Source organism: Sinohyriopsis cumingii, unplaced genomic scaffold (assembly GCF_028554795.1).
Source record: "Sinohyriopsis cumingii isolate HCF-2022 unplaced genomic scaffold, ASM2855479v2 utg000198l, whole genome shotgun sequence".
Classification (NCBI taxonomy): Eukaryota; Metazoa; Mollusca; class Bivalvia; order Unionida; family Unionidae; genus Sinohyriopsis; species Sinohyriopsis cumingii.
The window spans coordinates 1,794,454-1,821,711 of record NW_028315875.1 but is presented as its reverse complement, the minus strand read 5'-3'; the positions used below and the strand labels follow the sequence as shown (position 1 = coordinate 1,821,711).

The following is a 27,258-nucleotide window of genomic DNA, read 5'->3' as shown; positions in this document are numbered from 1 at the left end:
ACACGCTCTGCTCGGTCTCCAACTGATCTTCAGTACGTGTCTTGAGCGTATTCGCGATTTATCCTCTGGTAATTGGTCACTCTTACATCCTGTCATTTAAACACAAAAAGCCACTTAAGAGTTCGGGAAAAATTTTAACACTTTATATTGTTACAAAAAGAAACGTGTGTAGATCAACGCTAGATAAAACATAAAAACTAAATATCTTGTGAATTGCCGGAAGCTAACGTTGGAGCTTCTGACTAATATAAATTAGTTCTGTAAACATGAGCTTGATAAGGGCTATTTCGAAAGAGTGCAAGTCAAGTTGTGTAACAGGTTAATTATTTAGTTGTTTTCCTAAAAATAAAGTTGACAAAAAAGTCACAAGATACGTAAATCCTCCTCTCCTTGACTCCACTGAACTGCTCAACACTGGAATGAGAAACAGTCAAATTATCTTTGATTTTTGTGATTTTATTATTATTATTATTATTATTATTATTATTATTATTTCAAGTTTATTAGCAAATAATATTGCAAGTAGGTCTCCATACTACAATGCACACTTTATCAGTTAGTAAATAAGCATTTTTTTTAAAAGTCTAAGCTACCAACGACGCTAAAATGTAGTTTGTTCGCGATTCCCCTAGATAATTTGTATAATCCTGAAAAGAGGTGTTTTTGTTATCGGTAAACTGCTTTTCAAGTATTTCCTGCATCTTTCATGGATAATATTTTATGGAATCTTAATATTCTCCGCATGTTGCTGTGGTTATCACTGCATAAATGCGTACAAGTTAGTAATTAATTTTCAAATATGATCAGTACGCCATTATAGCAAAAGACGCTTCTCCGTCTGGTATCATCTAGAGACCAGAGTTGTGTGCATATATTTGAGGGGTATATATATATATATATATATATATATATATATATATATATATATATATATATATATTTGATAATTCGGTAACCCCTCAAACCCAAAGAGTTATCTAGGTTGTACAGATTTGTATGGCTATTACATTTGGAATGAAATATGTTGTACAACATAAAATAAACAGAAGCTAATAGACTGGGGCATTCTTTTGCAAAAAATGTGGGGTTTTTTAATTGAAAAATATGCAGACATACACATAACTAGACTTACCATTTTGACTGGTTAGGATGGCTGGTTTTTCACATATATACGGTATTTGTGCATCACAGTCAATGTTAGTGTATCTGCCGCCGTAAAATACAAGAGCACAGTTCTCCCTGCCGTTGATAAACAGTGGCGATCCCTTCCAATGTCTGCAAGCAATATGGATATGCGTTGACTATGATTTGTTATTTTAGGTGAAAATGTGATCTCATGATCATTCACTAATAATACTGTTACAGCAAGGGATCTCACTACCTGATAATACTGTTACAGCAAGGGATCTCACTACCTGATAATACTGTTACAGCAAGAGATCTCACTACCTGTCTAATGAAACAACTCCTGGCTTTTTCATATTCCATGATTTCACTATTTCAGGGACCTCATGACAACAGCCTTTGTCAACTGAAAGGTTCTTAAACGCGCACACACTACCAATATTCTTTATCTCTAAACACTTAATGACCGTACGTCACAAAACTCTAATAATTTCACAGTTGCGTGATTTTAATTGTTTTACATTTCGAAGCTGAGTATTAGTGAAATTTCTTTAAATTGGCTCATTACTCCTGTCGGGGAATATATTCCATCAATAACACACCCACCCCACCAGCCATCACTAAATAATTTCTGAACTCTATCAAAGATTAAACGGAGGCTTGAATATAAATAGCACATACCTTGGGTTTATTACAATACCATAAAAACTTTATAGTTTTTTTTTTTTTTTTTTTTTACAGATATGTCACACTTTGTTGGGTCTTTCTTTTTGACAATGAAACAAAAAGAGCATTGTCTGATTTTTCCATCTACAACTAGAAATTTACATTAAGTCAAGAGAATGGCATAAGTATTTAAAACAGTGCCAGATGCATGGCCTTTGTTAATGAGGGTATGTGTACTTTTCGGGGCGGAATTTGATCAACATTTTAATTTGTAATGACCATTACATTGTGACATGTTGTTGATTATTATTATTAGTAGTAGTATTAGTATTATAATAGGCCAAATTACAAATATATATTTGGATAATTTTATCTTCTAGCGCTAAATTTATTAGAACTTTTGATTTTGTGGTATATAGGCTATTTCGATCAAAAGCAATAGCGAGTCCGATATCTTATGCAATGTAGACATACTGAATGGTGTCTAATGACACATTAACACATTAAATTTTATATTGTGATGCGGATATATGAGTAAAAATTGTCTTGCTCACATGCACAGCATATCATCCATTTTGACCTGTCTGGGTAGGACATCAACTAACACCCTTTTGGTTGGAGTCTAGCATGCTTATAATTGAACCACACATGTTCCACAATGAAATTTTTAAAAGAAGACATAATTTAACCATGTAATCGATCGCTTCTCTAATAGGATGCAAAACTCAAGCATTGGAAGGTAAACTCATATATCCATTGATCTCCCCCCGCCCCACCCCCAATTAATTTCCGAGTAAAAACTCCATAATGCGATTAGAATTAGATTATGAAAGGGAGTTCATTTCCTGTATTGCACTAAGAGTGTATGGAATCCCCAACAGACGATCCCCTTCCGGTGACCTATAGGATCACTAAATGTAAACGTAGTTTATGCATGTAGTTCACTTTGGGGGGAAAATCGAGTGATCCGTTCCTGCTTATTTATTCCAGCTATTTGAAAGGAAAGAGGGCGGTGCTTAAATAAGCTAGCAGACAAATAATGAAAATAATCTAAACTAATAAATAACTGACATCAAATGAAAGAAAGACACGACGATCAACATGACATCCGTCTTCCAGCACAACAAACATGCCGAGCTTATTTAGACACATGACTCCTGATGATGTTCAGTTTGAAAGCTCTATACCTGACTTGCTATTACCCATTATACAAATGAGACCTAATTTATGTTGATCAGATTTCCATCGCGTGACAACTCAGCATATCTGGCAATCCGAAATTCTGATTTTGTTATCAGACTGTTAAATAGTTATTTCAATGATTGGAGTCTAGACTATATTCAGAGAAACACATCATGAAGCAAGCATTTATTTATTATAAACAAAAAATATATAACTTTATTGCAGCACTTTGAATAAATGATGCTTTTAATGTGTTTTAGTCACTCACATCAGTGTCATATCTGGCGGGTTATTGAATTCCGTGTTATATCTCCACTGCCCTTCCATCTGAATATCGTTGAGTCCCGTGAACCAGACTATACCTGAGGGTATCTGTCCTAAAACCAATTTGTTAATGTAATCCTGAAATTGAGCAAAGAGACACATATCTGAATTGCTTGAAGAAAATAAGGATGACAGAGTTCAAAGTAATAATATTCAATTTTGATTTGACTGTTAAACGTGTAAATGTGACGCTGAGGTTACATGTGGCATCAGTGGACATCATGACTTAATAATATGGCCATTATGGTTGAAGACATTTGTACACGTGTCCTCGTGTACATGCGGAACTTTCCTGATCAATCAACTTATCGTCACTACCTTTTTAACTTTCAAATACTGGTTGTAGAACACATAGCTCATAGGTCGGGTCGTTAGAGGACTCATCCTAACTCCATTCAGCGCTTTTCTTTTTTGCAGCCACACAATATGTTCTAATATTTTGGAACAATATAATGACAGAAGTAAACATTACCCCATATATGATTTAAAATAAAAGTATCACTAAACGTATAGTTAATCACAATAATGTATGGCTTGACATTTAAATATTTTGTTTTATCGCATTTTTAAAGACTTTATTTTACAACTACTGGTAAATTCTGATTTTATATATACTATACGTTGTACTTATTCAGAACTACAGTCAAAATGTATTTGCAAATGATGATATTATTTTTAAATTGGAAAGAAATTATTAGTATTTGTAAACGACTGTTATATAATTTTTGAATGTTATTCTTTTGGTAATGAGCAAAATAAATTGGAAAAAGACCCAAACAATACAATTACTACTTTTGTATGATTACACAGAACTCGTAATACATAGGGCCTTGTAACAATTTCAATACACTCCCCTTTTCGAATAGTATTTTGAATCATTGTATTTTGTTGTTTCTTGCTGTTACTTTTATCAATATTATGAATATGGTAATTATGCTGAATCTGCTGCTTATTATTATTATTATTGTTGTTGTTGTTGTTATATGACCATGCAATACCGTTGCTGACATTTGATTAGATAAAATATTATTTTTCAATTAAACCTCCAATACATCTGCGTTATTATGTTGATGATGTACTTGCGCTTATCTGTTTGCCCTTTATACAGTCAACAGATCAATAAATTTCACTTGAGAAGATGTTTTCAAAAATTAGTAGTATTATTAATTTATAAATATGTCATTTTAGCCAGTATTAGCTTTGGAGTTTATGTCAAACACTGTTTTGAAACAAATGTGGGTGTTTAGGACAAGCTTCAAAACACTTTTTGCGTGTTTTCAATGTATATGGGTGTTCTCAAAATCCTATTCTGGTATTGTTTATACAAAATCAAGTAATGTTAGGCGAAATGAATGTTATGCTTTTAGATCAGTCTTGTACGTGGGAACGTGTGTTAGCATTAATTTACTCTCTTCTGAAAATTTTCGTTTTGTCAGGTACATATCATGATACAACAAGTATGTGTCTCGTGATATCCTACAATTCCCAAATGCACAAGAAAATCGGGATTATTAAAATTTACAAAAGGAAATCGCCCCGAAAAGCCTAATAGGACGTTAAGTAACATAATATTTCGATGTGCTAACAAGTCTAACAGGTCGTTACGAAACACAGTTCAATGACACGCTTGAAATGCCTAACAGGTAGTTGCATAATAAAGTTCCTCGACACGCACGAAATGCCTAACAGGTCGTTACATAACACGGCTCATCGACACGTTTGAAATGCCTATCAGGTCGTAAAACAGTTAATCGACACGCTTATCAGGTCGTTCAGTAATATAGTACTTCGACATACTTGAAATGCCAAGCAGCTCGTTACGTAACATAGTTCATCGTCACGCTTGAAATGCCTAACAGGTCGTCACATAACACAGTTCGTCAACACGCTTGAAATGCCTATCAGTTCGTTACGTAACACAGCTCATCGACACGCTTGAAATGCCTATCAGGTCGTAAAACAGTTCATCGACACGCTTATCAGGTCGTTCAGTAACATAGTACTTCGACATACTTGAAATGCCAAGCAGGTTGTTACGTAACATACTGCTTCGCCATGCTTAAAATGTCTAATATACGTACAAGTTCATCTTGTGAATTTATAGCCAGAAGATATGAATCAATAGGGAAACTCAGATGGCTACATTCTGCACTTGCTTCATTCCAGTCTGCAGTATAGTTACTAATGAAATAGCACGTGTTTTGGTCTTCGTCAGACTGGGTTTGCCAGTTTGCGGGACATCCCATATCTGAAGAGAAAGAAAATATAGTTTCACCCAAAACCATCATTTATTATGCAGAATAGACTGCGCTAAAAGCATCTTCAATATTATTATATGTTACGCGTAAATTACAATCATTATCTGAAAGAAGAAAACAATTAGACCACCGTCTAGCTCTTTTGATGAATTGTTTCCTCTTGTTTTCTTGTCGTTTGATTTTTGTTGCTGCGTCTTGCATTGCTACATACAACTACTTTGGATTCTTTTACATATCATGCAGGATAAAGAAGAGGAAGATTCGGAAAGAGCAAATATTCAACAAAAGATGATTTGATTTTTAATTCACCTTCTGTTTGTGCTTCACATATGAACCCGTTTGGTTTGTTACAGGGATCATCATTGAATGTCAAACCTTGAGATATGGTAGCACAATCTTCACCTGAAGAATAGTCATTGGGTTCCTGATTCCAGTTTCTGAAAAATATTGCGAATAGTGACCTTCATTTTACAGGGACTAAAGCAGTGAAATTAGTCTATAACTGACTTCAGAACCTTTCACAATTGCACACTTTGCAATTTTAAAAAAGAATAGGAAGAAAATTTAAATTCGATGAAAATTACAGTAGCAGCAAAACAGCAATATTTAATAGATTTAGTTCAGTCATTTTGATGCAAATTTTAATCCTGGTTGTATTATAAGGCCTGGCTTATAAGAGGGACTGAGTGAGCATGTCTGTTTAAACGATTTGCATTACTAAAGTGCTTATTTTGAACATTTCCTTTAAAAAATAATTCATCATTATTTTCCTGCTGTTCGAGATAGAGTGGGACAATGACATAGATTACAAATATATCTTTGGAAAGTAAATACAACTCTTGCTAATTAGATTTAAATAAAAAATTGTCATAATGAGAAAAGAAACCAGTAGTAGAAAACAATTCACTTATTTTTAAAGCGAACAAAGAACGTATTTGTGTAATATGGATTGTCGAGCAATGCTTTAACATTGTTCTGAATGTTTCTTATTTTAGAAAGTAATCGTCTTTCATAGTGTAGTCTATTATAGCATGGTATAGCATACGATAGTCTAGCCAATATATGGGGTGGTGGGATAGGACGTCCGCTGTGTGGGTTGTTGTGTATTCAGGATGCAAGTTGAATACTGTTGAAGACTCATAACTTGAAAATACTTCTTACACGTACACAAACAACACACAGTAGCTTAGGTCATGCATCACCTACTACAGTAAGTAACTATAGACGGTAATATATGCGGCTGTTGACGAGGAGTAGATTTCATGGTCCCTGTGGTAAGTCCTCTCTGGTGATCAGACGGCCTAGCAGATATGCTCATTTCCTGACCGTGAAGGCAGACAACGTGAGCTGTGTGGACAGTTTAGTGTATCGGCTCAGATGCTGAGGAATTGATGACCATCCAATACATCAATACATACGGTTCTGTATCCAGACATTTCGACACTGTCGACCACTGGACTCAAACAGGCCTGACGAGAGAGTAAGGGCGACTGCGCAACTTTCCCTTATTTAAATCCAGCTCACGCGCTAGTCATGACACTACTCCCCCACCAAATGTTTCCTTCAAGTTATGTGGTCATCCGTAATGGAGCTACAGTCTTTGAACGGAAGAGAATATTCGGAGACAGTGTAGAAGAGCGAGCAACGCTAAGCTCATAACCGCAGTATTTCCTCTATTGATCTAGCAAACATCTCCTGTCAAATGTGCAATAAACAGTTTGGAACATAAATTGACCCCATCAGCCATTCACAGAAACCAAACCAGTTACTAATAGTATGGTTATAATCGAAGGATGAACAGCAACAATAACAATACACACAAAGACACATACACAGATACACAACTAGGACTAAATATACTTGAGTCTTAGTGTCCTGAATCCTCTTCGTGAAACTTTCTATCATCTATCTAAAATTTTTAAACACCCACATTTGTATATGTGTTTCGGCTACCAAACAAGATCTCTCGAGTTCGAAACACGCAGCGGGATCCCAATTTCCTTTTATGTTTATGTAAATTTATGTTAAATCTTTCTTTTAATCTCGCTTATCCCAATTTTATTTCCGTTCTAGTACGAGCAATTAACATAGTCTTTTATGTAAATACCTACATTTGTCTGTGTCCCAGCTGCCACACAAGAAGTCGCGAGTTCGAAAGTCGCGGCGGCATCCCAAATTTTCTAATACTTCCTTTGTATTGTTATTTGCAAACTTTTTTTGAAACTCACTCATCCCAATTTTTTAAACCTTTGTTTTGTTCCCGTCCTAGGACGGGCAACACACCTAGTGACTAGATATTGTTTACTGAAAATACTGAGTCTGTCTAATCGAATTTTTAAAGCTGTCCCCGATAATCATTACAAATTGGTACTTATCTCCGTCCGTCACAAGCTTTTCTGGTTAATATCTTCAGAAACCCTGGAGATATATTCATGAAACGTGATATTATTCGCGTTATGATAAGATTTGTGCCCTATCAAAGATTCAACTTTGTCAAAGTCATATTCTTAACATTTTATTTTCCTTAGTGTCCTTCCGTCACACTCTTATTCTGATAATATCCCCTGATCCTTTCGAGATATCAACAATCAATCTGGAATGCATTTGTAATATGACATTGATTGGTTTTGAGGTTTTGAGGGGTATTTCATAAGCTTCCCTTACGGACAGATCTTTTTCTTACAATAGAGAGTCATCTGGCGTGCTTTGATCTGCCCATATCCAAACTTTTCGTTGCTGGTTGTAATTCAGTCCTGTCCAGTGGCCTTTGTTCCAATATTTTGTCTGCACTTCCAACCATTTCTGTAATACAAGTTAAAGTCATTAGTCACGGTACATTATCGATCCAAAATATGTTGTTTGCATTTTTTGTGTATAATTGAGTTTAGAATAAAACACATTAGAAATATCTACAACTCTTATCAATTATCTATCTATTCGTGTACCTGCTTAACTGCATGCAAAAACTACATGCATAAACTTTGCATACATAAAACTACATACATGAACTTTGCATACATAAAACTACATACATAAAATCTGCATAGATAACTATCTGTTGACCAATATGAAATTAAACACATTCGTAACTTTCTTTCTGTCTACCTGTTTAAAAGTGAAAAGTTATCAATCTTTAACTGAAGCTGTATTTCGTTTTCTTATATAAAAAAGTATGCTATTTACTAAAGAAACCAAATAATTTCTAAATCACAGAGAGAGAGAGAGAGAGAGAGAGAGAGAGAGAGAGAGAGAGAGAGAGAAAGAGAGAGAGGAAGAGAGAGAGAGAGAGAGAGAGAGAGTTCATAGCAAACATAAGGAAAAGTTTCAGTCTCATATTATCGGTTTCAGGTATACACACGCTATGAAGCACTACATTGTCTTTTCTTGTATAAAAATTTCATCGTCTTTGTTGCGTTTACACCACTACACATTTCGTATTAAATTTAATATCAAGTTATCCAGAACTCTCATGTTCTGTGCTACACAGCCCTCATGTTTACGAGTATAGTAAATGAACAAACTAGGAACTAGTGATGAAACAAATGATAGAATATATAAATGTTGAACGATTCACTGAAAGCATGTATTGAAAAAGAAAGAATACCAAAAGGACATTATCTTGTGTATCTGTTATTCCTCTGTGTACCTTAACTATTTGGATACCTCTTGCTAGCTGTGTCATTGGGTGTAGGTGTACCTTAACTGTTTGGAACCATCTTGTCAGCTGTGTTCTTGAGTGTACCTTAATTATTTAGAAACATCTTGCTAACTGCGTCCTTGAGGGTACGTTGACTATTTGGAGACTTCTTGCTAGCTTTGTCCTTGGGTGTGCCTTAACTATTTGGATACATATTGCTAGCTGTGTCCTTGGTAGTACCTTAACTATTTGGATACCTCTTGCTAGTGGTCTCCTTGCTTGTACCGTAACTATTTGGAAACTTCTTGCTAGCTGTGTCCTTGGGTAACCAAAGCTTTTATTTCTTTTCTCCAATTCATGTATATTTATCAGACATGTTGTAGGGCACAGCATTGCAAGTGAACTTTAAGTAAAGAACAACAACGAAGCAGCTATTTGCAAAGCTAATTCGCGAAACGGTGGAGTCCACTTATAAAACATGCGGAAATTTAGTGAAAAATATTCTGTATCAAGTGGTTCATAAATCTTTTGTTCTGTATTACTGACTTGTGGCACAATTTGAGCTCATTACATATGAAACTAGAAAATTATTGTTCTCTAAGATGTAATATACTTAGCAATCGATGTGAATTTCAGAAGAACGAGTACAAGTAGCAGTGGATAAAGACGATACAGAACACGACGTTAATTCGATACTTATTTTCTGGGAAAAACGGCTTGTGACAAGATCATTCAGGAATAACTCGAGTAGTTTTGCAATCCTAGTAAAAAATTCCGATCGCTAACCTTGTAGAGCATGAAATATGGCTGGCATTAAAATTGATATAAATTTGTATTCAGCATGCGTTCGAATTAATTCATAAGCAAAGGAAATATTAAAAGAAACGTCCGAGTAAAGCAGAATATTGAAAGCTGTAGAAATACGAATTGTTCTCTTCGTGCTTGTATAGGACAATACGGTGAATATTTCTATTTCATCCGTCTGCTTATATTCGTTGACTCGCGTATTTCTCATGAATCAAATATATGTGTTCATTAGGTTTATTTATCATTTTGGAAGAAAACGTTTCTCCAGGAGTGACCAGCAATTTAATTAGTCCTTTTTGGAGATGACCTTTGAACGGGTGACATGTTTATCATTGTTGTTTTTAATCAATTTCAGAAGAACGGGTACAAGTAGCAGTCGATAAAGGCGACACATAACACGACGTTTATTCGATATTTATTTTCTGGGAAATGTATTACGCTTTCTTCTGCATTTGTAACGATATACAGACAAAAAGAAACTGTAAATATTATTGAAAATGTTTAGAGATATGTACATCGTTTTAACTATTTTGAATCATCATTTAAGGGTTTGTCTACTGGGGAAGATTGGTTGTGGTGGGGTGGCGATAAAGTACTAGAAAATGCGCAGCCTTGTTCTAGAATTTGATTTGTACTCACCTTTTCGTCTTTTGAATCAACTTTCAAAATGTTGGCCCCATAATTACTACAATCAGTTACTGCATCGGACCATTTCTTCACTTTTTGACTTATTAGGTAACAAGATCTGCCGGCACGTGTCCAACCTGACGGGCAACCTAACCTATTGGTAACAGGTGCGGTCACTGAAATGTAATTGACAGCAACTAAAAATTCATAAATGCATGAAATAGTTGAGCTATGTTTTAACAATAAATTAATTTGATGGCAAATATTCAGATTCAAACTTTGACCAAACAGTTCATTAAAATATTTGGAATATATAGCGTGTGTCAAATAATTATGAATTCTTGAATTAAATTTGTAATCTATATTTTCTTAGGTCAAAGCTTATGAATAATTCGAAATTCGTTTAAAAATGAATACATTAATTAATAATGGTATCCGCTGAAAAAAAGTTCAGACTGAATTTCCGTTTTCGAAATATAAGCTTTTTTAAAGAATAAAAGATCATATCCTTTCAGTTCAACAACTAAATAACCTTTTATAATGTATCCAGTTTGTATAAAAATTGTCAGTTCCCGTAGACGAACTAGGGATTATATTTAAAGGATGAAGAAAGAAAAGATCAGCATTATAAATATAATTGCAACGTGAGTTTATGTGCATGTATATTCCGCTGTGTTCTTTTTACCGGTGTTATACACTGCGTATATTTTCGCTGTGCTGAATTTCGGTAGTTTTCGTCAGTAAAGAATGTACGGAAATTAGCGGGTAATCTTGTTACGAACTGAATGGTATTGACAGTAAGTTTTCATTTTTCGTGACAAAATAATAATAATAATAATAATAATAATAATAATAATAATAATAATAATTATTATCATTATTATTATTATTATTATTATTATTATTATTATTATTATTATTATTATTTTAAAAAATTAATTTCGAATATTGCAAATACAATTATATTTATGAACCTTAACTCACAAGATTAACACGTGTCACGTATGCCAGCATGGCAGCCGAATGAAATATTTGGAAAGACATTCCAGCCAAATATAGCTTTCAACAAAAATTTGCAAGGAATAAAAAGAAGAAGAAAAAAATTTCCTTATTCTTAATCATATAGCACAGTCGACACCACATAATCTCATTCTAATCAAAGTTACATGACGTCAAAGTTTTCAGACTTTGAGATTGAGCTCAAGTTTCGTGAGAAAGAAGTATGGAGAATACGGGGCCAATGGTGATACCATTGGTACATGAATTTCGAATACATTACATATACTTACAACTTTTGTCCTTCATGCATATGTATTTTTCCGCTTGTGTACAATTCAGATCTGCAAATCTTCCATTTCGGTATATGACCGCACAGAGCTCTCCGCCACCTAAATTGTTAGGCTCATTTGCCCAGGGTCTACGTCAAAAAGAAGATTAAGTGTTCGCTTAAGTTTGCTTACGCAAAGCATCGCCCGATATTGGTAGTTAAGTTGAAACGAAAATCCGAAAATTCGATTTTGTATAATTTGTTTCTGAATATTCGAATAAGCAAGTGGTATTGGATTAATCAGGTGTTTACTATAAGAGTGTTTCAGCATTTTCTAAAATAGGCACACAAGGTACAATGTAAAATATACAACCTTGAAATTAGTTTACAAGACAACAGCTTAAAAACTTCTAAATCGCTTGGAATTCAAACCCAGACTGGAAAGGTAATTATGGTTTATAAACTCCATATAGTCACATTGCTCATAACATTGCCATGAGTATTCATTATGCTCTAAAAAATGTTGATTTTAATAGAGCATCTTGATAAAGAACATGATGCAGAACATGGGTCGTATCAAAGTAAAGAATGGCTTTATGTATCATTCAGGCAGAGATACGAATGTGTGATCAGTTTTCGGACACTCATTCTGTAAGGAACACTCCAATATAGATTTGGTCTTTTATGAAAGTTTTGAACTCATTAGACCGCTGTGGAATTACACATATACCTAACATCTGCACTATTCTTTATTTTACTTTCTTTAAAGTCAATAATGCAGATGTCAGCTTTGCATCAATAAGATATACACGGGCACTCTGACATGACTTTGGAAGAGAATGATGCAGGTTGTTTGGGTAATGACTTTGGAAGATAATCTTGAAGATTGTTTAGGTAATGAGTTTGGAAGAGAATCATGAAGGCTGTTGGGGTAAGGTCTTTGGAAGAGAATCATGGAGGTTGTTGGGGTAATGACTTTGGAAGAGAATCTTGAAGATTGTTGGGGTAACGACTTTGGAAGAGAATCATGCAGGTTGTTGGGGTAAGGTCTTTGGGAGAGAATCTTGAAGATTGCTGGGGTAAGGACTTTGAAAGATAATCTTGAAGATTGTTGGGGTAAGGACTTTGGAAGATAATCTTGAAGATTGTTGGGGTAATGACTTTGGAAAAGAATCACGGAGGCTGTTGGGGTAACATCTTTGGAAGCGAATCTTGAAGATTGTTGGGGTAAGGACTCTGGAAGAGAATCTTGAAGACTGTTGGGGTAAGGACTTTGGAAGAGAATCATGGACGCTATTGGGGTAGGGTCTTTGGAAGACAATCATTAAGGTTGTTGGGGTAAGTGCTTTTTAAGAGAATCATGAATATTGTTGGGGATAAGGACTTTGGAAGAGAATCATGAAGGTTGTTTGGGTAAGGACTTTGGAAGAAATAGTTTTTCAAAGAGTCAGTCCTGTTAAACTTAATTGGCCACATCTCAGTGTGATTTTGATTGTGTAAACGTACTTAGCAGAGAAGTTGTTTAGATGGTCCCCGCATTAAACTGGGCAGAAAATGGAGTTTTTGCAGCAATACAGAAACGTTCTTGTCTGTTCTGAGTTTGAAGATGGTCAGGTAAATGAATAAATATTTCTTTGAAAGTTCGCTTCTGTCCTCAAGCATTTATTAAATATCCCTACAATCTGATTTAGTTAAATTTAGATGACTTAGTTCACAGTGTTTTCAATGCGGCTTTTCTGGCAATCCGGGTGTCAATAAACACCACAGTTACAAAAAGTATGATGGATTTGCTAACTTTATTAATATTCAAATCCATAATTCTCAAAAGTACCTCTGTGATCCTCCCCAAAATGTCGTTGAAAATATGTCCAAAGAACATTTTAATACACATTACAATATATTTCCTAGAAAAGGTTTGTTATGTTTTGAACGTTCTGCGACCGAAAGCGATGTAGAGAAAGGAAGGCTTATCTTTTATTTAAAAGACCAAGTTGTATTTCATGCATATATAAAAAACCTAGCAGATACTTCACAATGATGTTTACAAATAAGACAATTTGGAGTTTTTGTACTTGATAACTCATTTGGAAAAAGAAAAGAAAGTGACTGATGTAATTGTTACCTACCATATTACCTGTTTGCCGTCCGATCTACATACCTACCAAGCTATTTACCTACTATTCTCTCTTTACACAAATGCATAATTACAATCGTCCATACAATCATACACATTTCCATATAAGAACCGATGAACTTATGTTGTTAGGTTGGTAGGTAGTTAGAACGATTCTTGTATTTTTTTCTTTCATTCTGCTCTGCTTCTCTAACTTTTCTCTTATAAATAAAAGGGCAATCGTTTAGATTAGCTTAACTGCGAAATTGACAATAATTGTGCGGTAAACTTCGAAATCATGGATCCCGGCGGTGGGGGGGGGAGAGTCTGATCATGTATTCTTGTCTAAGAAATGTAACCATTTTGTGGGAATCTTATATTCTTGGTTAAGAACAGAAGCTTTTGAACCAAGTTATGAGATATTCTAAATCTTTCACAATTTTCTTGCAATTAAAAGTATGACTTCATTTTGACGTACAATGTATTAGTTTGTGCTGCCGATCCATCTGTCCAAACAAATCTACTTTCTTTCTGGATGTCGTTCAGACCAATCCACCATAGTTGCGAGGACAATACTTGTACTGGAAGAATTCTTCTGAGAAAGACCTGAAAAATATCATACAACCAGACATCATGTATAATTTAGATGGATTCTTCCGGGAAAGTCTTTAAAATTATAACATAACTGCATATCATTTGGAAGAATATTTCTGAGGAAGGTTTGAAAACTAAATCACAACAACACATTACGCAGCATCAGGAAGAATTCTTCCGACGGAGGCCTGAAAAATACGATACATCCACACAACATGCTGAATTGGAAAGAATTCTCCTGAAGAATGCCTGAAAATGCGACACAACCACCACATTTCATGTATAATATTTGGACGAATTCTTCCAAGGAAGGTCTAAAAGATGCAGAACAACCGCATATCATGTAGGCTTTGGAAGACTTTTAGGAATGCATGAAAAATACAACGTCTAATTGGTGATGGTATTTCAATCACGTACATTTTCTTCTAACCAACTAACCATATCATCTTCTTGCAATTACAATGTTTTAAGTTTCTTTTGTTACAACCATGGCCTCTGCCCCACTTTCCTTCCCCTCCTCTGCACATGAGAAAATTCCTTTTAAGTCTTAATTTTCTTGAACTCAAACACCAAATTATAACATACTGGGGTATTCCTTTCTGCCAAACATGTTTCTTTTGCATTGCATTTACTTCAGTAGCGGCGTCTTATTGCCGAGCAAGAAACTATCTATACCGTAACGAACAACAGCTAGAGAAGAAAAAGAAAAATGAAAATAGAAAGAAGGAAAAAATAGTTTTTATTTTTATGGCACAGAAGCACAACTAGACTAGCTGGTGACTTGGCAACCTGAGCAAGATGCCTTGCCAAATAAACACCATCGAAAGCCGACCCGAGTTAACCTGACGTGTGGATACGAAACTGGACCCTTTCGGTCTCAAGTCTGGCACTCTAGCCACTGAACAGCCTCTCCTCCAAAGAAAGGAAGGAAGGAAGGAAGGAAGGAAAGAAGAGAGAAAAGAAGGAAGAAGTAAAGAATGACGAATTAGAAAGGAGGCACTGATGTACAAGTTGTACGATATGTACAGTATGGATAACAGAGTGACCGACACGCCACCCTGTAAATCTTAATACATGAGCCGCGTGGCTATGTTGTGGATAATGTGTCGGGCTCAGGACCCAAAGTGTTTGGATTCGAATCCTTCAAGCTAATCAGTCGCACTCGGTTACTGTTGCGTAATTTGGTCAAACTACTTCACTCCAGTTTCCTCGGCACTATTTGCATTTCTGTGTTGCAAAACACGAACCCATATATTCGAACCAATGGGAAATTCACGAACATTTTTTCTAATGTTAACTATATCACATCAAGCAATAAAACTGTTCATTAACATGCTTAATAAAAAGTGTTCATTAACATTTCACTTGTATTAGGCAGTAGTTTAACTGTTTTCCAAGTATATTATATAAAAGCATCTAATAACAACAATATTCCAAACTCAGGTCGTGATGAGCCAAGTCTGAAAATTGCATTTTCATTAAATTTGTGATTTCATTTTGAGAAACACTTCTCTCAGTTCTGAAGATAACTAGACTTAGTACTTAGTACTTTACACGAGAGTGGTATGCACCTGTAATATTTGCTGATTCAGTGTATGGTATAAAAAACAGTGCAGGGTAAAAAGAAGTATAGAGTAAAAAGACATTATAAGGTAAAAAAGGACAACTTTTTGTAGAAGGACAGTAAATACTTATAATGTTCGCTAAAATAATTTACAAATGCGTTCAAGATTCAAAAGTAGTAGAGCTTCAATAAAAAAGATAAAGTGCCATTTATATAAATGTAATGTTTCCATGGCAACTGTTTTATTTTCACAATCGAAACGAATATCGTGTAATAAGGGACGTTTATGTTTGTATAGTGACTTGCTCCAGATCCTATACAAATTACTATGGTGAAGCTCCCATAATGTGGCAAAACATTTCTCATCAAAGCAGTTTAAAATTAATGTACATTAAATTTTGATTCTATTGGCAAATAATTTTAGGATATAATATAAAATATAGTGGATTAATTTTGAAATGTAACTGTGTTGGCAAACTAAACTCATCGTTCAGTAACGTTTAAGAAGAAACAATTCATTCTCGTGCTCTTTCTTTCTCAGGAAGTTGTTTGCACCCAAATACCCACAACATGTAAGAAAATATAAATCTTGAACTAACTATTTCATCGGCTGTTTCAAGATTCAGAAGGTGTGAGGACGTTCCTCCTTGTATACAGGATTGTTTAGCAGCATCATACCACGAAGTCAATGACCAAGGGTCGGTGACGTCGCTTACTTGATAGCAGCTGTTATTGTATTTCTGCCATCCATAACTGCAGTCGACACCTGTGTTTGAATTTGAGAGAAATTATTCGATGAATGATTTCCTTACAACTGTAGCACAAATGTAAAATGACGTATATAGTTTTTGCACGTGCAAAAAGAACAACGAACTCTAACAAGGTAAACCCTATACACCAGCGCTTTAAACGAAGACAGATTCAGGTGGACCCAGTTAGCAGTTCGATGTATATTTTACACGGGTAAAGACAGTATACATAGTAATGGATATTAGAATCTTTAATTATTATATAATCATATTCCCATATTTGAAACACATGCAAAACAAGTGCATGTTTTTCGATTGTGTCAAGACTGGAATACTGATTGATAGCGACATGATCTCCTTTAAAATTTATAACACAGCTTTTGTATCCTGCCTAGCCAGCAATTGAGTTGCTCTGAAATATACGAAAAGATATTTTCATACACCAGTTACAGCTTTACATTTTAGTATCTAAACGGTTGAAAGTGTTTTTATTTTACCATCTGAAGATATCGGACTCTTTATCGTATTTGTGTTACCTGCAAGCTTCGATTTATATTTATATTTTTAGGGACTTTTTATCCTATCAGCGGTACCTGTAAGCTTCGTTTCATTTAATTATTTTACGGACTCCTTAGTCTATCAGCGTTACATGTAAGCTTACGTTCATTTTAATATTTTTTTACGGACTCTTTATCCTATCAGTGTTACCTGTAAGCTTCCGTTCATTTTAATATTTTACGGACTTTTTAGTCTATCAGCGTTACCTGTAAGCTTCCGTTCATTTTAATATTTTACGAATTCTTTAGTCTATCAGCGATACCTGGAAGCTTCCGTTCATTTTAATATTTTAAGGACTCTTTATCCTTTCAGCGTTACCTGTAAGCTTCCGTTCATTTTAATATTTCACGGACTCTTTAGTCTATAATTGTTATCTGTAAACTTCCGTTCATTTTAATATTTTTACGGACTCTTTATCCTATCAGCGTTACCTGTAAGCTTCCGTTCATTTTAATATTTTTACGGACTCTATCATATCAGCATTACCTGTAAGCTTCCGTTCATTTTAATATTTCACGGACTCTTTAGTCTATCAGTGTTACCTGTTAGCTTCCGTTCATTTTAATATTTTTTACGGACTCTATCCTATCAGCGTTACCTGTAAGCTTCCGTTCATTTTAATATTTTTACGGACTCTTTATCCTATCAGCGTTACCTGTAAGTTCCGTTCATTTTAATATTTTTTACGGACTCTATCATATCAGCGTTACCTGTAAGCTTCCGTTTATTTTAATATTTCACGGACTCTTTAGTTTATCAGTGTTACCTGTTAGCTTCCGTTCCTTTTAATATTTCAGCTCATAAATGCCTCTTGTAGGTCTTGTATACTTACAATAACAACGACTGAATCAGCTGTATAAAAAATATGAATATCTTCAGATATAGAACAACTTCATTTCTATATTAATAACATCATATTATATAACTTCGATGCCATTTTATATTGAAATTTCCTTCAGATGCACAATGGAAAAATAAATGGGGAGATATTCACACCTGTCTGGCACCAATAGGACAAGGACGTTTCCGACTAAGAGTAATTTCGACATAGTTGTGATTTGATCTATAAGCACGCGTTGCGAATCACTCCATAACACTTACCATTTATGTCATTTAATTAGTTTGCCATAAACCTGCTGTATGTACTCATACGATAAAAAGTTTGCATTTAAGTCATTTGGGGTTTTAAGGATTTATTTTTAGTTCTTTATTCCCGTGTCTGTACTAAAAGAAGGGTACATGCATCTACTTTCTCCATTCATAAATCAAGGTTATTGCCAAGTTCACGTTAACTACTAATTTTGTCAACGTTTGACAAACAAGTAGTTGAATGGAGGTCATGTCGATATCACGTGATAACAGAAGTATACGCCATGTTTGCTGATTGGTTTAATAATAAAAAGTCAAATGCTGACCGCTAGAGATTTCACAATGCAGAAATTTAAATACCAGGAATCTTCTCTTGTGATTCAGAATTGTTGATTCGAGGCCCATATAGTTGCCGTATAAAGAAATTAAATGCACAGCGTTTCATTCTTCGTTCATATTTCAGTCTTGAGGAAATGTTATTCATTTGTAATTTGTTCATTGAAATTACAGCCCTTGGAACTATTTATTCTAAGCGAACTATACCTTTGTTGAATATTTAATTTAATTTAATTAATAAATTCGTTGATTACGTGAAACATTCAAGGACTTTTGTGACATTTTCAGTGAATTTACCTTGAAGTAAATCATTTGGATAATAGAACAGTATTTCTTCACTGGTGTAGCACATAAGCAAATTAGAACCTTCATTTGGAATACCTTTGGATAGTTTCCTGATTACTGTGAAATTGATACATTTAGGTAATATTATAGGAATTCATATCATGCTGTTATTTTTAATTCTTTCAATTTGTTTCATTTGGGAAAAAAATTTATAATTTGTAAAATCGATTGCTTGTTGGGTTCTACTTTGTCTTGTTAGATAATTTAAACCCTAGGACGTAACAATGTTGTACCAAGCACTTACTTGAAGTGTGTATGTCTGCGTGTGTGTGTGCGTGTTAATGTGCGTGTGTGTGTGTTTTGGAATTTTAACGTGATATCGCTACGATGTCGTCAGTGTGGCAGTTGATATTGATGTCTAGCACTGAAGCATCATGCTGCAGATAAGGTGGCATAATGTCCCACCCAGTCACATTATCCTGACACCTGGTCGACCAGTCCTAACACTAGCCTCTAAACGCTGAGCGCCAAACAAGGCAGCTGCTAGTACCATTTTTATAACTCTTTGGCATGACTCGGCAGGGATTCGAACCCGCGACTTCCCGCATCCGCGGCGGACGCTCTAACCACTTAGGTAGCCGGAGCGGCCCTTTCTGGAAGTAAATAAAGGCGGAGATTTTTTGTTGTTTTGTCTGTTTCTTGAACTTCATGTCAATCTATGAATTATAGCTTTATTGTCTAGCATCCTTGTCTGAGACAACTCTGACATTCGTTCATCAAATGTATATCTTCGGCATATCTTGTTAACATGTTGTTCAATCGAGATGCCAATAATTTCCATACACATATGTTATAGGTCTATAACTTTCAAGAAATTTATGAATTTTGCTGCTTTTTTAAGAGAGGCACTATAATTCTAATGAGCCAGCTCAGGTAACACACCTGTATCGAGTATAAAGTTTAATAATTTTAACACAAAGTGACATCATCATTGATTCGTCGCTTTTATATGTACATTGAAGATATTGTCCTCAGCAGCTGATTTGACATGTTGTTTATATGTGTATAATTGAAGTATAAATGTCTTCCTTCATAATTTGTGAAATTAATATCATCGTTTGAAGCTATGCTTGTAAGGCCCAAAAGAGTAATCAGATCGTCAAATAGTATGATAAGCTATTTTATAATAGTATGTATCCTGTGTATAGGTAGGGGTTTGTGGAGTCGATCTGATGTTAATTAGTATCCAGTGGGATAGTCTGTCAGACTTTTTAAGTGTTTTCAGTCTATATATTATGTGTCTTTTACATTCTTCCAATTATTACGCCATGTCTGTTTTCGCTACTAAACGCCAATTTTCAAAACACATTTTGTTTGCTTAAGTTTTAACGGTATTATCCAAACCACTTCCATTACGAAATGCCATGCGTGCTACCTTTGCTCTTGAGATCAAACCATAAACCGCTGGCCCTGTCTTACACTTGATTCTTTGTTCTAAAGTAGCACAAAGGCCTTCCAAGAATTAATTTTGACATTAATCAACAATCTATAATTTCGCCTATTTGAATTGTTCTCTATGCGGTAAAGGTTCCAAATGACCAATAAGAGGCTTTATCATATTTTGAATATAATTTATTTAAAAAATACCGACGTTATGATTGTCCCACAGCCACTGTTACGTCTGTCCCACAATTACTTTTTTGTCTGTCTCACTACCACTTTAACTCTGTTCCATAACTACTTTTGCGTCAGTCTCGCAATCATTTTTTTGTCTGTCCCACTACCACTTTTAAGCTATCCCAGAAGCACTTTTATTTTTGCTCTCAATTACTTTTATATCTGTCCCACAACCACTTTTATGCCTGTCCCATAATCACTTTTATGGCTGTCCCACAACCATTTTTACGTGTACTACTACATCATTTACGTTTATCCAGCTACCAATTTTATGTCTGTCCCATGCCCATTCTGATGTCTGATCCATGCCCACTTTTATGCCTGTCCTACATCCACTTGTATGCATGTCCAACAACCACTTGTATGTATGCACCACACCAACTGTTATGTCTATCCCATAACCACTTTTATAAATGTTCCATGACCACTTTATGTCTGTCCCACAGCAACTTTTATGTGTTTTACACAACTAATTTATGTCTCTTCCACTATAGTTCCTTTAGCACTTTACTAGCTACTTTCGAGTTTGTTGGTACATCTATTTTTTTCTTTGACAACAATCTTAGAGCAACCAAATAACGAGCATTAGAGAAAATTTCAGTGCACTAATTTACAGTTCGGTTTTGAACTATGGAAATCACATGCAAAATACTGGAATATAGTGGTCGTCGATGCAAATATATTTTAAGGTGCATTACAAATTTGACTATTGTCACCAATGGGTCCATTTAGCATATGCAAATTATTTGGTATAAGATATTTAACTGGTCTTTAGGATCCGAGAGAAATGTCTTTGATTATGATTGACCCAGTGACCTCTAATACCGTCCCGAACATATCAATTTGGTTTCTTGAGGTTCATGTTATGGAGGTTTATACTGCCACAATTTTATATGTTCGTAGTATTCTCATATACAAGCGGATAAATTGATTCCATATATTGCCTTGTTATGGCAACAACAGGTTGATGACTAATCAATACAACACGGTCTTGCATAATATATAATCAATACAACACGGTCTTGTTTAATATATTAGCGATACAAACCTTGTGGCATAAGCTGTTCACAAATAAATCCATGTTTTTCAGAACATCTCTCGTCACTGATGGCTCCCTGAATATTTACTGCACCGCAGTTTTCTAGGTGAGATGTGTCATCTGGTTCTGTGTTCCAGATTCTGGAAATTTGGAAAGGTGGTGAGAGAGAGACAGATAGACAGAGAGAGACACAAAGAGATAGCGACAGACAGACACAGACAGAGACAGACTGAGACAGACAGAGATACACAAATAAAATTTTATACGTCTTTCAGTCTTTGTTGGCGTAAAGAACTAGTTTGATATTGTATAATTACGTCGAGATGATAAGACCAGTCGTGTTCATCTGCCATACATTAATACAGTGTATGTTGGGGTTTCCACCGAGACAAGGGAATCGCAGTCAAGGGGTTATATTTGTCTCCTCACGATAATGAGTACACGGTTCAAACTAAGTTTATAGTGACTGTAGTGTTTTCTAATTCATGATTTGCTTGGAAATTGACGTTTTTTGCTCTGAAAATATGACAAGTGTTACTATTACATGCGCAATAATACGCCACATGGAAATATTTTTGTGAAAGAGCGCGTGGACTGATGACTGTGCAACTGTGATTGGTAGGTGCATTAGTTTTCATTTGCAACTACATTTTAATGGTAAGTGAATGGGTTTTCATTTGCAACTACATTATAATGTTCGGTTCAACTGGGGCAGATTGGATTTGTTTGACTAAGTTTGAAGAACGCAGATCTGATAAAACACATTTCTTGTTCATGCCGTTTTTGAGGTCGAGTTTGAATTTTTGTAGCCGGTGATATTCATTGCCAGTATATCTGGAACAGAGTTTCCTGTTTCAGTTCGTTCAACACAGCATCGCTATTTTTCTGCTATAGGTAAATCAGCCAATTCTCAGGTCAGCGTCTTTAAATCTACCTAATTCGTTTCACACGAAGTAATAAAAACAAATTAGGTACTTGTACCTACATTTAATTACTCTGACCTCAACATTTCACTGAGTTACATATAAAATAAATTCGTCATGTTGTGTGGAACGAACTATAGTGTATAGCATAACACCAAATAATTCTACTTCTTGTACATGTGTCTGTTTCTCTCAAAATAAATTGCATGGAGTGCTGTTGTTTGATTTTATAACAATTCCGACAGGCACTGAAGCAGACAACAAGGGTTCCATCCTTCTAAAGTAGTTCCTAACGCGTGGACACCATGACTGAGACGAGCGGACTGAGGTAAGAAAAATAATGTTAGCAAAACAGCTATATTTCTCTGTTGCATGGATGAGAAATGCCGAATAAAAGTCGAACTATCACCTTGTCAAAGTAGATATCTACTACAAGAATTATCATAATTTTATTTTTTATTATAACGGAATTTCCTGATATTTGTGTATCTGATTGTTTGTTGACAGTTGTTTTTTTATTATAAAAAATTGAACCGAATAGTTCGTCCCGTTGTTACCATAGCTCTATATATTTACCCTAATACAACAGAATGATTCTTTGTTTTGAAATCTTAATGACAAAATTTCAGGTTCTTGTGTCTTGAAAACAATTAAATATAAATGTAATTTCCGTTAATGTACATACGAATATTTACTTGGCAGGTCAACGAATGTCTATTGCTACAAGTTTCCAATGGCTGACTTATTTCTGTATCATGTTATTTACTGCTACTGGCACGCGTGTGTACGTCTCTGCTTTCATATACAGAATAAATATATATATTGTATGTAGTCGTATATAAATGATTTGTAGAACAATGATTACGTATTAAGATGGCGATACAAAGCAACTGACACATTTTTCATTGAACTATGATCATCATAAATAAACTTAAAAAGACAAACACATTACTGGCGATTTAAATATTTGTATAATACCTTCAACTTTGAGATTTTGTATAGAAAGAAAATTTATATAGCTCTGCAATAATCACTGCCTGAGTACACACAATGTTTTGGGATTTTTATTGTCATTAGCTTTTGTAATCATTATATGCACTCACACTACAGAGTTTTGACCATTAAGTCCAGCAGTATCAGCCAGTGAGCCCGTCCCCCATTTCCACGCCCCGTCATTCAAAACATTGTTCAGATCTGTCCACCATCTTGTTTCCTGTGTACTTCTACTCGCATTGAGAAACGAATTCTGCATACCAGAAAATGAGAGAGTATAACAAACATCTTTTGATTTTTGTACTTTTAATTTAAATAAAAAGTTGTTAATTGTGACGTTGAAATTTCTTCATCAGAAAAGTATTGCTAAAATTACCAGAAAAAAGCAGGATTTAGAAGATAAGCAGCAGCAAATGTAGCAGTAGTACTAGCAGTGGTAGTGGTGGCTGTGGTGTGGTGCGATGGTTTAATACGTTCGCTTCTATGCCTTCAACTATTAGTGTTTCGGTACTTGTAGATGTAGTATTAATAAAACAAAAGAAAAAGAAAAGAAAGTGAATAACAACAGCAGCATCGTAGTGGTTCCAATAACGATTAATACTATATTAATGAAATTGGCGATATAAGTGAAAGCACTGGAGAAAAATAAATAACGGGCGTTGTGGTTGTATGTTGACACTTTATTAAACAATGTTCATGTTCAAATTATTCACTGAAAGGACGGGGGTTGGGTCAGGGCAAGTTTTACCTTATCGTCTTGACTATACAGTTTCAAAAGTACGGAATCCAAGTTACGGCATTCATTAACGGCGTCGCTCCACGGCAGCTTCACATTGCTGAATCGGAAACAAAACGAACCGGATTCCACCCATCCTGGGTCACAGTTATCTGTTGATGCTGAAAATTTATAATATCAATAATTAGTCTCAGCATGCCCATATTATAAAGTCTTTCATGTTATTTTAATTTCCACGAATCGCAAACTTTTTTTCTTCATGTTCCCAGCGAGTTAAAAGCCATTGAGGTTTTATATCATATGGGTTTTCGAAATTAGAACAAGCTATAGATGCTTATAGACTTGATTTTAGAGAAAGACACAATATATGTTTATCTTTTTCTCGGCTCCAAAAGCAAATAACAGTGAGAACAAAATGAACGGCGTCAGTGATATTGAAGAAATGAAAACGTATATAACACAAAACAAAAGAGTTATGTTTGTTGCCTCGTCTTTAGAGTTTTTGTACTATATTTAACTTCTATAAGAAATGTTTCTTAACTAAATAAAGCCAAGAGATCAGTAAAAGTTAATGACAAATTATTACGCTTTTGAACATCAGTTGCAATGGTCTTGAATTAATTCTTGATGCAAATAAAATAACGTCTACAGCTTGAAAATGAAACATATCCAACTATGAAAAGTATATTAGGATATATGCATCTACGTTTTTAAATTATGCCATCTCATCTGTCTCATTTCATTATTGTAAATGAAAAACGGGTTTGTTCATCGCAGATCCAGGGTCGAGAATCCCGTTTCCTCCACCCCGAAAACCACGTGAAACGAAACTCCAAGTCATTGCGAGCGTGTTCATTAACCTGTTGTGTAATCCTCGTAAAACCGAGTAAAATAAATAAACAATATGAGGAAATTTAAATAAAATATCAACTGTATTACCCAAACTTATTAGAAACTATTCGCTTTGAAATTATGTCATGTTTATATTCCTATGCCAAAAAATCAAGGATTGTGTGTAGAAAACACCACAAACTGACATGACTATTTCTAGATATAAAAAATACTCTCTCTCTCTCTCTCTCTCTCTCTCTCTCACACACACACACACACACACACACCTTCATTGAAATATCTTCCATCTGCTTATCATATCTACCTTTCAAACGATATTTAGTCATATATGAAATCGGTAACATTACCGTCTGGACTCGCTTATAAGTCGAGCCAAACCGCAAACAACAAAGAATACAAAATCATGATTAACTCAATTCAATTCTCTTTCTAGCTTTCGCGTTTAGGATATATCTTCAAACATTTGTAATAAGGTAATAAGAAGAAACAGTCATATTGTACAATAGAAAACAATAACAATTTAGTTGTTGTTGTTGTAGGATTTAACGCCATTTTTCAGCATACGATAGGCTATACATGGCGGCCAGTATTAATGGTGGAGGAAGAACCCGGAAAATCCCTGGAAAGAACCACCGACCCTCGAGAAGCTAATGGCAAGCTTTCTCACATACCCACATTGGCCGATTAACAATTTAGTACGTTAAATATATCGCTGGGTCTCATGTTTGGAAATAAACTAATTTATTTTATGAACTGCCTTATATCCTTGATATAAAAGTTATATGTTTACGCATTTTAACCATATTTCGGTGAAGGAAATACAAAGAGTATGTAGCGATAAATGAGAAAAGGAACACTACTTACCGTAAGAGAATATATAACAAATCAACAAAATTATACATAAGCTAACCGCCATTTGTAAATACTGTATCAAGCAATTACTTGAAATAATCTAATGGGACTTTATCAGAGTTTGAACCGTACAAGTCGCCCATCATTTTTCAGTCCGCGAGGAGTGGATTCAAGTACACGTAGAGATATCAACATACCACTCAGAACTTTGCTCCAGATCAAAGTACTGGTTATACTCATGAATTTTGTGGCTACACCTTCATCCTTAATCAAGGCTTGAGGTGATCAATGCCTGTCCCATTTTGAGCTTCTTCCTTGCGGTGCTGGGAATGTAATATAATCCTGATGTTCCATTTTGAATATTATCAAAGATAAATATTAGAGATAAAATATTTGCTATTTGATGTGTCCCGTCATGATAATAAAAAGAAGACGCTTTAAAAGAGCATGTTATGTTTTTGTACTTTTTAATATAACATAATGAGTTAGTGCTTTTACCGTGTTTGATTTTTATCATTGTTTTGTATACATTTTTTGACACCTTCACTTAATCGACACTACCTAGCCATGATGGTGTTGATGTGCCCTTAAACCCAATGCTAAACATAAATAAATACATAAATACAGTCCTGAGCTAAGCTTTTACAAAACAAGGTATTTTTTATCAACGATCGATGAAGAGAGATGCAAAAATGTATTTATAAATTATTTACAGTCTAACTTGGTTAGAATGCATTTTGAGCCTAGCTCCGTAAACCATCTGTCTTATATATATTTAAAAAAATATATAGAAAATCAATTTGTTTCGTAAATCTGCATCTGAATCACCGAGCCATAATAATTTTAATAGGATCCGAAATTAATAAAAACCATGGCACGAACGAAACAAACTGAACACAAGTTCACTGGAAGAAAACAACACAAAACTACAAAAACTACGACTACAACTCAACAAAAGAAAAACGTGTTGCTCGCGCAAGATGGCGTACTGCAAAGGCCTCACAT

General features: G+C 34.8%; 1 protein-coding gene across 1 annotated transcript; it reads right to left on the bottom strand.

Moving 5' to 3' along the window:
- Nucleotides 1-121: 121 nt before the first annotated feature.
- On the bottom strand, nucleotides 122-26,421 carry LOC149774569 (macrophage mannose receptor 1-like). Its single transcript, XM_089945040.1, has 14 exons — nucleotides 26,266-26,421; nucleotides 24,562-24,710; nucleotides 23,924-24,066; nucleotides 21,907-22,037; nucleotides 16,764-16,930; nucleotides 14,485-14,612; nucleotides 11,916-12,043; nucleotides 10,639-10,802; nucleotides 8,239-8,357; nucleotides 5,865-5,992; nucleotides 5,379-5,545; nucleotides 3,242-3,375; nucleotides 1,133-1,275; nucleotides 122-414 (listed from the first exon to the last, which is right to left on the bottom strand). The coding sequence occupies exons 1-14, from the start codon at nucleotides 26,315-26,317 to the stop codon at nucleotides 320-322; spliced, it is 1,848 nt and encodes a 615-aa protein (XP_089801166.1). The 5' UTR covers nucleotides 26,318-26,421; the 3' UTR covers nucleotides 122-319.
- Between the last annotated feature and the right edge of the window lie 837 nt (nucleotides 26,422-27,258).

Bases quoted from the DNA above. Each gene is read 5' to 3' on its own strand.
- LOC149774569 (XM_089945040.1), bottom strand. From the start codon at position 26,317: ATGGCGGTTAGCTTATGTATAATTTTGTTGATTTGTTATATATTCTCT. The intron at 8,358-10,638 runs GTGAGTACAAAT...CTTGTATTACAG, and splicing joins TTGATTCAAAAGACGAAAAG to AAATGGTTGGAAGTGCAGAC. The intron at 5,993-8,238 runs GTAAGAAAAAGA...AATATTTTTCAG, and splicing joins ACGCCAGATGACTCTCTATT to AAACTGGAATCAGGAACCCA.